A 13,973-nucleotide genomic window follows, 5' to 3' on the forward strand; every position below is an offset into this window, starting at 1 on the left:
ATAACATTTAAACCAACTCAAAATTTCTAATGATCAAATCACATTACATAATGAAACGTGGAAGGTTAATCCTGTATGAAACTAGATTGTGCATTACATGAATGAAAGCAGTAATTAAACCTGCGAGGTGATATCATCATATTTCAGGGATATAGATTTAATTAGATTTAATATAACTTCAAATTAAATATATGCATATGTATGCATTTCTTTGCTGCATCAGGAAAAAACCCATGTATTTAAAGTACAACAACCATCAGAGGTAGAACATAATGGGTATGTAAATAAATCAGTTTAAATTATTAATATATGCAGATGAGAAATGTAAAAATCTTTTTTTAGTTGTTGAAGTATGATCATTTCAAGTTTTCTGAAAAATCCTGCATAATTTTTGATTGGAAGACACAATATCTGCACTTTAAATGAAGCGTAAACTATATGCATCCGTAATACAAAGCAATTTAACTTTTATAGGCGAGTGTAAGTAGTAGTAGAGAAGTTCATAGTCAACATTTCACTTTTAGCATCTCATTCTCTCTGCAGTGATAGACTGCTAGTCATTCTGTACAGGTCCATGCAGGCAATATCGTGGGGACAGTACATCGGTTTCACCATAAATTTATTATTATTTTTTTTTTTTGGCTGCTGATTTTTGCTACATTTGCAAATTTCACAATATTTTGTTTTGGTTCACACTATAGCCTCCTGCAGAACCAGAACTTGATACCCCTTAGCGTTCACTGGAGTGTAAAATTAGTTCCAGTAACATTTGTCAAACGCAATAACGCATCTTTTGTTATGCTGCACTGAATGTGAAATCTCTGTATCGTCACTGACCATTTCTCACTGAGACTTAAGATTCAGCTTTATAGATGTATATACTATACACATTTTCACAAACCAATAGTTTTATAGGTTTTCAGTAATGTAATATGTGCTAATAATCAATAATGTGGCAGTAGAGCGTCCACAGAGAGAGTCACACTCTAAAGTCACAATGAAATCTGAAACACTGCAAGACATTTTTACTCCCCATTCATCTTCAGACATCTAAGTGTGAAGTAAAATAAATCAACTACAAATTAATTTGCCTTGAAATTTCTTTAAGTAGCTCTATCTGCATGAGTTTCTTTTTTCTTTCAAATGGTAAGAGTTTTATGACGTTACTAAAGTGATTTGCTTTTATTAGCCGCCAAGACATTGAGACGTGGTCACCACCACTTAATTGTAATGCAGTAGCATTGTGAGGTCTCAGTTGTGATGTGGTAGCATGGTGATGTCACAGTTGTGGTGTAGTAGCATCATGACATCACTGGGCAAAAGTGGGTATGCTGCGAGACCGTTTCATGACCAGACGGACCTCCACGTTAGGGAGACTGTTCTGTTTTGTTTGGCTGCAACCCTCGTCCGCTACAGCCATGTGAAGGTCGAAACGCAGAGACACAGATTTCTTCCTTAGCTTGGGATTTCCTTTAAAGAATGACCCTTCCCATTGCCTGATTACCTTGTCAATCTTCTCTGTCCTATAGCACACAAAAAGCAAAATAATAAGCATATATAAATTAGGATTACATAATCTCTGGTGCAAAAAAATGATGTAAAAGTTCCATCACAATTTCATTGCCTGCAAAGCCACATCCAAGATCAAACACATCAAGATGTTTGTCCTTAAAGTGTGAAATGCTTATAGTTCTCCATTGCAGCTAAACAAGGCTTGAAAATAAGTCTATGTAAACTCACTCCACATTTCCGTGACCCTCTGCACTCTCCCTCACTACATTTCCTTCCAGAATCTCCTGAGTCTTCACAGTACAGATCTCCCCATCTTTGTTTAGAGCTGGTTCTGGATGGAAAAACAAACACAGAGTTGCAAAACATCTTTCAGGCTTGCAGTTGCATAATGAACCATTTGTTGAGAATGATTCTAAAAATCTGACACTTTGGGTGGAATCATTGGTTGGAAAATGAGTTTAAAGGGGTTTTGACATCATCCTTACCTGTGAGGATGACAAGACTCTGCTGTCGCTGAAGGGCCGGGCTTATTTTTGAAGTTCTCTCAGAGAAGACTGGCCCAGCGATATCTTCACATCCGTTGGGCAGGCCGTTCTGCTCTGGAGCAGGAATTGACCCCTTCCATGGCTTCAGCTTTAGAGACTGACCATCTGAGTTCAGAAACCTGTGGTTCAGGAGTGAAAGAAGAAGCAGGTTTGATTCAAGACCATGCTCAACTTCATTGGTATCTTAGAAACCTCTTCAGGTTGACTGACTGTTTATAACATCAATGGCACAATTCCAATGCCAATGCCAAAAAACCTTGTCAAAATTCCAGTTAATTTCTTTGGAATTGCATAAAAGACATCATACAAGTTTGAGCGTGTGCTAACGGTTTAATTGCATAAACAAATACAGCTCAGTAAATCTATCTCTCCCCTACCTGCCCTCTTCATGTTCCAGGAGTTTCCTATAGGTTGCAATCTCTCTCTCCAGCCTCATCTTGGTGTTGAGGAGCTGACTATGGTTCTGTTTCTGGATTTCCAGACCATCCCGCACAGTTTCTAGCTCAGACTCCAGACCCCTGACAGACCGGGACAGATCCTTCAGCTGCACAGAGTACTGGAGCTGAGTGTGGTGTAGGGAGCTTTGGAGACTCCTTTCCTGGTGGGATAAAACAGAATTATTTATTACCAACATCTCCAGGGGCAGCCTACACCCAAAACACTAGGACAGGCTCCGGCATCCCCATGTCCCTTTGTGGGACAATCTGTTTGGAGAATGGCTTAATGCAGTGGTTCTGGTGTCTCTCTTATCTGACACACACATTTGAGGTCTTGGAGTCTAATGAGCTGATGAGTTGAATCAGGTGTGTTTGAATAGGGAGACATCTAAAATGTGCAGTGTTGGGGGTTCTCCATGACCAGGATTGGGAACCACTGGCTTAATGAACAGATGGAATTTCAGGGTTTGTGGAATGGAATAGGGTGGCCTGAAACAGTGAACAGAGACCAAAATATTGCAGGCAAGTAAGGCATCTTCCATTTTAGTCGAGTCACTTCAGTTCCAGTGCCACTTTAACTATGTTTTTCTGGGTCAGTCCACCTGGACCAACCTGGGATTAGATGACTTGCTCAAAGGGCACAATGATAATGGTTTAAAGATTGCATTTTATGGTGTTTAATCCACCAAACTTCTTGTTATTATTAATCCCCCTGAAGGCTGATTAACAGCCTTGAGTTTTGACCACAATACCACCACCGTAACGTATCTTGATCAAGGACACAGTGGTCACTGAAGGTCCCAATAAATCTACAGCTCATGAACTGGGAATCAAGCGGTAGAACCTGGCTCTTGTGTAACATGGTGCATTTAAAGGGATTTGAGCCCACAACCTTCAATAATTAATATTTAACCACAAAACTAGTATTTGGTAACAATATGTGGTTATCTGCAGTACTTGATTTATAAATCATGAGTTCCCAGAACTCAGAGCGATGACAAATCAGGCAGGCATCTGTCGTCCATTCCCTGGAGGCAAAGTATTGATGTATGTTTAAACACTGAAATCGCACTACATAAAGGTTGAATAGAGGTTGAATCTGATTCCGTAGATGTCGGATTTAGATCTGGCTTGTTCTGTCAGAAATTAAGACCTGCATATGCGTTATGTAGCAGTGAGTGATATTCTAATTTGTGGATTATGTGTTAAGGTGAAATGGGTTCAGGAGTGTGTTGTTTCTACACGTTTCTGAATTGGAGTGTGTGTTTGTGTATGTTCAGGTGTGTCTGTGGGCATGTCTGTGAGAACCGAACGCACCAAGGCATGTAGCGATTCGATTTCAACCTGTAGACGGTGCCATCGCTTCCGGGCCTCAGCGAGCTCGGCTCGTGCCTCCTTCAGGGCCTCATCACCTGCTCTCACCTACAGTACCAAAAAAAGCAACACATGCAGTGCATACATAAGAATACCACAGAATACAATAAATCTTGTTACATTTTGAAAGCCTTTTTGAAATTGTTTACCGGTGAGGTTTCATCACACTGTGCCTTAGGGCATTTCTTACTTATGGTAAAATGACTTTAATGCTTAGTCTCTTTGGCATATTGTTTTAATTATCCATGATTTACATCCAAAAATAAAATTATCTGCCAAATGACGCCCGTGAGCACTGGTAAAACAATAAATCACATTAAAGAAAACTGAATTGATGCTCTTGTGGTTTGATTTGATCTATATCAAAGTCTAGGAATCACTTAAGTCTCCATCTGACAAGAATGACTGCACTGTTCCAAAAGTGATATATAGTCTTAATCTAAAATAAAATATAATGTGTTTGGGGATACTATGGTGTTACCATCCGTGTTTCTCAGGAGATGATGTTCAGTGGTAATATCATGTGTTTTGGGACATGTACCATGGCAATACCTTTTTGGACATGCTACCAAAACCATGTTCAGTGGTACCAGAATGTTTTTCAGACACCTACCAAGTACCTTGGAGGGCCACTGTATTGATACACTCAGTTTACCATTGAACCAACATAGTAGGTATTTGTAAAGACAAGCTTCAGTGTGTTGTTGTTTTTCAAGGAGAGTTACGAGGCCGATAGCCCATGTTTTTGTGCGAGGGCATAAATTCTGTTCAGGCACACTGGAAGACAAATAAACAGTCACCTACTGATGAGAACAGAAAAAAAAACAATTGTTATTCTCAATGGGACTAGCATCCCTAATTCTGTTTTATTAATAATAATCAATAATAAACATTCCTTAAAATCACACACACACAACACACACACACACTACGACCGCTCTGCAGTGTCCTGGCCAGCAGACCGTAGAAAGTGTTTAAAGGAGAAAGAGAGTGAATACTCGTACCTGTGGCGGAAACGCAGCTGTGGGGCTGGTTGCATCCTTTCGGGGCCTTCTCTGTGAAGCCAGACCGGAGCCTGGGGTTGGATTTGGTGGTGTGGCTGAGTCAGGGGTACTCTGGGCTGGGCTGGAGTGGTCGCACTGGGTGCTGGTCCGGGAGAGATCCATTGCTCTGCCATCCTCTCCTGCAGCAACCTGCGCTAGCACTCTATCACACTCCTCTACTGCTCGCTGGTGCTGATCCAGCTCTCTCTGTCAGCCAACGAGAAAAAAAAGAGGTGGAAAAAAAGAGAGAGAAAAAGAAGAAAATAAAAAGCTCCCCTCATCAACAAGAATAAAAATTTCTTTCATCTTATGAAATACAAGGGTCTGATGAAAACATACTGTTTCAGAACTTCTTCCTGAGTCCAAAACGACAAAAATGTCTCATTCTGACATCTATGATCCAAATTAATTTGTACGTATTTGCATTTCATTGATTATGTGGCCTGCCCAATCAGGGTAAGGCTATATTAACAGGATAATTATTATTCTTAAACCTTTGAAACGTAATGATAAAGATCAGATCACACCAATACCGAAAGTTTGCTGTGAAAAAGATTTATATTCGAAACAGCTGATTATTATGGAACTACTTACGTTGGGGTGAAACTTTGATACAGACAGATGGAAGTTTACACTTTTGTTGTGTAAATTTAAATGTAGTAACTACGACAAAGTGTTAAAACCAATATCAGAATATGGTTGCCGTCATTTTGCCAAGTCAGACATGTTCATGGATCAACATCTTTTGTTGATCCTGGATCAACATTACTGTCCAAAAAATACACACTTAACCCAATAATTTAACTTTACCCATAATTTATTCCTAAATTAAAGAGGGAAATGATAGCTGCTTAACAAGGGTGTAGAAGCAAAGAAGTTTGTCACGTTAAATGCTTAATATGACTGACAGACTATCACACGCATAGTAACACAATTGCACAATTAGACACAATCTGACATTGAACCAAACCGTGTCTCCATTACCTCATGTTCCTCCATGATTTGCTGTATCTCATTTTGGGATTCATAAAGCTGCTTTTCCAGCAGGCTGTTGGCCATTTCCATTTCTTTCTTCTTTAGCTTCAGTTGTGACACCTCCTGCTCCTTTAGGAGTCTGAGTTTCTCCTCGGTTTCACACCTACACACATATGCTTAGATATCTAAATGAAAGACATGCAGTGGACTACAGTAGGTTTTATATAAAGTTATTTTAAAATGAAAATGCATTTAAAACTAAAACATGTTATACACAAATGTATTTATAAACCAACTTTTGAATGTACTAATATAAAAATAAACAAAGATGTCTTTCAGAGTCAAAGGTTATCAAAAACACAATTTTATGTAATGATATTATTTTTTTTAAACAATTCCTTTTTTATAATATGCATTTTTAGCATAAATGTAGCATAGCATTAATTTTAGTCATTAAAGGGCATTTCTTACAAACCCCCAAAACACCACCTTAAATACAGATTGAGTTGTACTGATTCCCAAAGAGAAAAAAAAGATTCCTAATTCAGTTTATATAAATAAAAATAAAAAAAGCAAAAAAGCTAAAAGAAGTGCTGGCTGATACACACTTATACAATGAAAGCATCCAAGGCAAACATTGACATATTTTTGTAAACGGTCTATTCAACAGAATTTCACATTTAGACATACAATCTCAGCACACAAAACAAATAAACCAATCATATTTAACCAACAAAGTACTGACTTTCTAGGAAAATTAGACTTATTATGTGTCATTACTTGTTAATTTACTTTCTTTCATTATCAAGCATTCACAGGCATTTCCAGGAACTTGCTCTTTCCCACCACAGGAGGGCGATCAGATGTTCAAGTCACAATATCTTGTTTTTTTTTTTTAATGTGAATTATTCCATTGGCATGTTTGGAATGCAGACTGTATTATGAATACAATGCACAGTATGCAAATTTTCTGACTTGTTACATTTGGATAAATTAGAGAACACACTGGGTTGAGTAGTGTATCCCATTATGCAAATTCTTTAACCTTTAACCTAAAACAAAAATGTGTCTCATAGTTTGAATGCACTGACATTAAAACATTTTGTGTATATATTTATGCCATGTAAAAAAAAAAAAAACATTTTATATATCTGATATATATAGATATATATATATATATATATAATTTATTTAGTTGAAAAAAGTGAAAAAAAAAAATCTTGTTCACTGAGAGTTTCTAACCTTGTCTTTAAATGTGCTGCCCTGAGTTTCACTGCATCAGATTGTAACAAAACTTCTGCATTTTCCATTATGATCATCCTAACCTGCCAAAACAAACATAAAAGAAGGAGAATTAACTGGAAAAAAAGACATATAATTAAAATAAAGTACATTCTAATTGCCCGTGGGTAGAAATTACCCTCTTGAGCAATTTGAATAAAGATAATGAAGAAAAAAAAAAAAAAACACAACGACAACAAAAAACTTATTAGCAAGGTACAAGGCTAGGCTCATTGATGATAAATGGCTGTCAACACCCATATAATCATGGGAACGAAAAATCATTTCTGAATTCTCAGTGTGAAAGGGTGTATGTAGGTGTGCATCAGCATGTGGTTTTTCTGGGTGTCTACTGATTGACAGACTCGGTTTATGTAAATACCATTACTGAAGAAAGTTATGAAGATTTAAACGATGCCAGGATTTTTCACTTAATGTCCGTTGTGCACATTGCCCAATGCATTGATTTTATCTTGAAGAATTTTTTTTTTTTTTTTTTCAGAGCACATCAAATGTTTAGCTATCTGTGAAACAATAAAATGAAACAATACAACACAAGTGGATTTAAACTGTATTATCTGAATTTATGCAAATCTTCAAGCTGGCTATTATTATGTTAGGGTCAAAGATCAAGCCAGGTGTGAAAGCCAGCCCTGAGGTACTAAAGGATTAACAATCTTTCACAAGGTCAGTATGGCCACAGGCACCGGAACAGTTTTAAGAAGAACAGGTGTTAAGTGTCTGGTTGACAGCCCTCTAGTTATCCATTAAAATACCTGTTAGTGCCACAGAATTCAAACTACCAGCCTGCAAACCTATAAAAATAACCTATTAAAAAGACTATGCTAAACAGTATCCAAAAAATGTAGTACAACATAACGAGCATGAATAAATATAAAATGTCATGTAATTATTCCGTGCTGCACAGTTTAAAAACTGTATACTGCAAAAAATAGTATGAGTAGTATAATAGTATGGCATTCTGAACACATCCTTAGTCTCAAATATATAGAATATCTAAATATTGCATGCATATTGTACCGAGTATACAGTACAGTGCATACTGCAAATTAGTATTAATGCTTATGCAAAATAGTGTGCAAAAGATTAGATCGAACATAGAATGTTGTATAATTATTGTATGGCATTCCAAACATATCCTTAGTCTCAAATATTGTCACAATCTACACTGTTAACATACTACATACTGTTTAAATGCTAGTACACAAATAAGGCATTCTGGACACTCGAATATATAGTATGTTTATCTAATTACAAACCAACAGCCTAAAAACCTGGTCTTTGTCTTTGGCTGTGTTCAAAATAGCATCTTACCACACTACCCATACTATTTCAGCAGAATATAGTATGCATGATGTGTTATTTTTATGTGACCATACTCAGATGACCTACTGAATATATTTCAAAATATAAAACCAGAACTCCACAGAGTTTGTATATCCCACAATGCATTGCACTGGGCTTTAAATATTACCCATAATTCCTCTTGGTTTTTGATTTGATTAGACATATTACACAAACTTGGATTAAAAATGCTAAAAAGCATACTGGAATTGTACTTGAAACATTCTTTTTTCAAACAGCATGCAGTATGCAGTTGCAGTCAACAGTATGCTAGTACTCCATTCTAAATGAAGCATTTATCCAAAGAAAGACTTTCTAAAGGTTGGTGGAAGTTTGTGTTTCTCATAGAATGCAATATTAGCTTAGCATATTTTGACTGCCTGGCTGCCATTTTGATGATTCATAAGCCATTGTGGCAGCATAATATACAGTTAATCATTGTCATTGGCACTGTAAGTCACTCTCGTATATAATCTATTTTAAGGAGATAAAATGAATTAGTAACGCTAATAGTGAATGTACTGCATGTTACAAAAATGGCATTTGTAATGTGGTAGTATGCAATTTCAAACATATCCTAAGTATTAGACATGTTTGCCATCTTATTATTGCATGCATACAGAATATTGGCATACTTTACAGTTAACATACTGCATACTGCATAATTAGTATGGGTAGTACAGTAGTATGGCATTATGTCATCTGATTACTGCATGCATATACAGTGCAAAACAGGCAATTTGAACTCAGTATACCCTACACACTGCATAATGAAAAAATAGTATGCAAAGTATGCCATTACAAACATATCCTTAATCTTCAATAAAGAATGTCATGTAATTATTACATACTGCACAGTATACATAAATAATATGAATAGTATGGTAGTATACCATTCCAAACATATTCTTAGTATCATATATAGTATGTCATCTAGTGTAAACATACTTCATAAATAGTATGAGTAGTATAGAACGGTATACTTTGCATACTGCAAAAGAGTATTCAAAACAGTATGCAAAAATTATAGTATACCATAACAAACATGTACTTAATCTTGAACATAGAATGCAATGCAGTAATTACATGATACATAGTATACAAACTCTATATTGCAAACATAGTATGCCATCTAAACTGTGTCTAAACACAGAATATTCAGTTAATATACAGCATAGATAGTATGAGTAGTACAGAACACTATACTTTGCATACTGCAAAAGAGTATTTAAACAGTATGCAAAAATAAGTTTGCCAATAACAAACATATTCATAATCTTGACTGTAGAATGAATATAGAATTATTACATTTAGTATACAGTATGCATACTGCATACTAAAAAGAGTATGAGTAGTATAGTAGTATGCCATTCCAAACATATCTTAGTACATACATACAATGCCATCAAATTCCTGACGGAAACTGAATATTCTTAGTTATCATAATGCATACTGCATAAACAGTATGAGTAGTGCAGAACAGTGCACACTGCAAAACAGTATTCAAAATAGCATGCAAAAATAATAGTATGACATAACGCACATATTCTTAATCTTGAATACTGAATGTAATGCAATTATTACATGCTACAAAGAATGCATACTACATACTAATAGTACTAAGTAGTATGCAATTCCAAACATATTCTTAGCATATATAGTATGCATCAGATTATTGACTGAATACAAAATATTCACAGTTAAATAGTAAGAGTAGTGCAGAACAGTATACTGTGCATATAGTATTGCAAATAGTATGCAAAAAGTATAGTATGCCATAACATACATATTGTTAATCCAAATTCCTATGTTAATCTTTAAGTATAGTATAGCCATAACATACAAGTATTGTATGTTTGATTCATTAAAATTTCAGTGTTAATCTTTAAAAAAGTTAGCCTGAAATGTTATGCAATTATTACATTCCATTCTAAATATTCTTAGTATAATATATAGTAGTATACTAAAATAGCAGTATGGTAGAATTCCATTCTAAATATTCTTAGTATAATATATAGTATGCATCTAATTATTGAGTCATACTGAATATTCATACCGCATACTACACCAATAGTATGAGTGGTACATTACAGGATACCATGCATACTGCAAAAGAGTATTAAAAATAGTATGCAAAAGTATAATGTGCCATAACGACATATTCTTAATCTTGAATATACAATGTTACAAAATCATTACATGCTGCACAGAATGCATACTGCAAAACAGTATGTGTAAAATGACAGTATATTATTCTAAACTCATTCTTACTATCAAATACAGTAGTGACATAAATTTAACAAAGATTTGGGACCTGACCGACTACTAGGCTCCATCGAAATTGCTAATTTTGATGCCTCTTCTCTAAAACACCTGATTTAACTCATTATCTTGAGCTTCGTAACCTGATTTGTGTGTGTTGACATATTGAGACACCTGAAATGTGCAGTGGGGCCCCCAGGGGCCAAATTGAGAACCACAACAGAAGATGATGCATCTGAGACAAAAAAATACATACATTTTTTTCAGGGGCACATAAAAAGCACCTCAGGTATCAGATGTAACGAGACAGGCAAGATGTAAATAACACAGCAGATAATGAGTGTGAACGTCACAGACCCACCTGAGCTCGCAGTTCCTGCGCCAGCGCCTCCTTGTCGCTCCAGTCCCGCCGTGGTGCGATGTTCCTGAATCCCCACTCCTCAATCTGCTCCTCCAGTTCGCAGTTGGTCTGTTCCAACTGATTCACATGATCCAGGAACCCCTTCAGCCGTTTGTTCAGGCCCCTCATGTCCAGTTTTTGCTCTTCAAGTTCCTCCATGGGGTCAGATGAAACTAAATGTCTCCAAGCCCGTCCTGCCACACCTAAGATTATTAGGTGTTTACCGAATAAATATTTAGCTTGAATACGACCGTCAACGTGGCTCCTACGGACATGGACTTGGGGAGTGGAATAGGAGTGAGGGGCCCACCAGGGTCCCGCCGGCTTCGTGTGGAGGTGAAAAGCAAGAGGCCACAATTTGTGTCACGGGTTTTGCTGGTGCTTTTGTGAAGGCTGATCCTGGATTAGTGACAATTCACACATAAACACACACACACACACACACATGGCACAGGTCAAAGTCCATTTGTGTTTAGCAGTTCTAAAGGATCTGCCGTGTTTTTGTTTGCACCGGCTTTGGTGGCTCATATTGCTTGCGGTTTTGTTTGCGTCGCCGTAGGGTGTTTGCATATGCCTGTTCGTGTTCTCTATTAGATTCTAACATTTGACTGTTTTACCTAATAGTTTTTTCTGTCTAGGTGAACTCATCTTCAGTACAGATCTGCCATGTCGAGGCATGTCTCAGACCTGCAGGGCATACTTACAAAATACAAACTGCTTTGCAGCTCAAGCGATTCGCCAAAGCCGTACAGATTAACAAAAGAATTTTGACATTTAGGTTAGAACAGAAGTTAGCAGCCTCTGTTTGAAGGGGAATGTTGACTATAAGGGCTATGCACAAATCTATGGTTTATAATACTGCAAATTGACATTTACTTATGTATTTATTTACCAGAGTTAAGGGTTACATTCAGTTTGTATGAATTTAACTGTAAAATAAATAAATAAATAAATAAATACATGAGCATAAAATGCATTGGGTACTTAAAATTTTACAATTATTTTAAAATAAAATAAACGTAAATTTATGTACCGCACTTTTTTTGGGCAAGTGTGTTCACATAGATGTTTTCAAGGGCCAGTGTGAATAAATGTAGATTTAAATGCAAAGATAAAAGATATTCCATGCATGACCTGGAGTTTTATTTGTATCCAGGTTATGTGAACATTACTGGGCGCTTTCATACGCGCTTCTGCAGTGTTTGTTTCATTCATACTCAAAGCCAGAGGGCGCTCTCGCACAGAATTCCAAAACGGATTCATAGAAGAAATAACTTGTGACATGCAAGGAAATCCCTAATATGGACAAAGGCTTCCAAATATAGCTTTAGTGAAGCTGAATAAAAAGCAGAGATGTTTTGACTGAGGAAATCTGAAGACGATAAAAACACAATTGCGACAATACATGTGTGTTTTGCATCTCCAGGTAAAAAGTAAAGAAAGTATATGAATAATGCAGTGCTTACTGACATAAGGCCTATAATTTATTACAGTATAGAAAATATTAAATATATTTTATTTTAAAATATAAAATATATTTTCACAAAAGGCAGGTATTATTGCATTGACATACAAATCAGCCTATCACAGTGATGTGGAGGCACTGCTTCCTTTCACATAGTCTTTTGTTGACTTTTTGTCCCTTTATTACCTTGACTGACTTTTGGAGAGTGATTTACATTAGTTTTAATAATATTTAAGTCATCGCCTGCTTCTTCAGAGAAAACACTGTTAATTAGATGTCAATTAAAAGAGAAACATCGTATGGCCTTGTGACTTTGAAACAAACAGATGAGAAGAAAAGTAACTTACATACAAACTCGATTTGTTTGTGTAGTAAAACACACTGAATAAGAGATAAACATACAGACACAGTTGCGCAAACAGCATAATGACGGTAAATGCTGTGCCAGTTTCATTGCGTTTGATCTACCGAACCAAAGACGTCTGTGCAGCTACAACTTCAGAGAGCACAATCATCAGAGGAAAACAAAACAAAAGCCATTTGACTTACCAACACGCCCTTGCCCGTCCCACCCCTTTTTCCTCCACTGTCCCTGCCCTAGTGATTTCCCTTCAGATACGAGTCATTGAAGTGTGGTAGAGATTCCATCAGTAGGGTGAGAGTCCATCTGGCTGCACCCGAACCACACATCTGGTTCTGGGAAGTCAACACATCTGGCTGCCTGAACACCTCAGAAGTCACGGGACAGGGAATGCCGCCCAACCTGTTCTGGCCCCCGGCGCTGCTCCATGAGAAAACAACATGGCCTCATGAGTCGTCTGAAATGGGAGTGCAGGTAATTACAAACAGGTAAAGACTGCAGACATGCGGCTACCTGTCCGACAGTTAAATTACAAGGTGGCTTACTGAAAAAAAAAACAAATGCTGTCAACTCGGACATGCAAACTTTGAGATCCAGATGGTGACACACTACCCACAGTCTTTTATGGGGCCCGTTAGTTCCTGCTCATCCCCACCTGTCTACACTCCTCAGCCAGATGAGATCATACTTTAGCTTTGTCACTTTTGTACTTAGCCATAGTTGTGGTTATATTTTTGGGCTAGTGCAGATGACAAACACCTCATTTATTCATATGTATTAGTGATGTCATCTGTTTTTCAACAATATTGTTCTTGTGAATTTTCTGAAAAAGTTTGGATATTAAGTTTTTGCATAAATAATCTATTAGTAATATATATATATATCATTTGTATTTTATAATATATAAATCAAACACACACACACATATGTATGTATGTATGTATATTTAGTGC

General features: G+C 36.7%; 1 protein-coding gene across 2 annotated transcripts; it reads right to left on the bottom strand.

Annotated features, from left to right (window-relative positions):
• Positions 1–341: 341 nt before the first annotated feature.
• krt222 (keratin 222) lies at positions 342–13,373 on the bottom strand. Of its 2 annotated transcripts, XM_042749157.1 has the most exons (10): positions 13,209–13,373; positions 11,156–11,593; positions 7,129–7,211; positions 5,896–6,049; positions 4,873–5,118; positions 3,812–3,916; positions 2,435–2,655; positions 1,998–2,176; positions 1,741–1,843; positions 342–1,523 (listed from the first exon to the last, which is right to left on the bottom strand). In XM_042749157.1, the coding sequence occupies exons 2-10, from the start codon at positions 11,351–11,353 to the stop codon at positions 1,310–1,312; spliced, it is 1,503 nt and encodes a 500-aa protein (XP_042605091.1). In that variant the 5' UTR covers positions 11,354–11,593; positions 13,209–13,373; the 3' UTR covers positions 342–1,309. The 2 variants fall into 2 exon arrangements, with proteins under 2 accessions (XP_042605091.1, XP_042605092.1); XM_042749158.1 differs by lacking the exon at positions 13,209–13,373 and having other exon boundaries at positions 7,129–7,206; positions 11,156–11,280.
• Positions 13,374–13,973: the final 600 nt, after the last annotated feature.

This window comes from Cyprinus carpio, chromosome B22 (assembly GCF_018340385.1).
Source record: "Cyprinus carpio isolate SPL01 chromosome B22, ASM1834038v1, whole genome shotgun sequence".
Classification (NCBI taxonomy): Eukaryota; Metazoa; Chordata; class Actinopteri; order Cypriniformes; family Cyprinidae; genus Cyprinus; species Cyprinus carpio.

Excerpts from the sequence above, each read along its gene's own strand:
- krt222 (XM_042749157.1), bottom strand. The coding sequence starts at position 11,353 with ATGGAGGAACTTGAAGAGCAAAAACTGGACATGAGGGGCCTGAACAAA. Across the intron at positions 7,212-11,155 it reads CGCAGGAACTGCGAGCTCAG|GTTAGGATGATCATAATGGA; the intron begins GTGGGTCTGTGA and ends TTGTTTTGGCAG. Across the intron at positions 2,656-3,811 it reads TCGAATCGCTACATGCCTTG|GAAAGGAGTCTCCAAAGCTC; the intron begins GTGCGTTCGGTT and ends TTATCCCACCAG.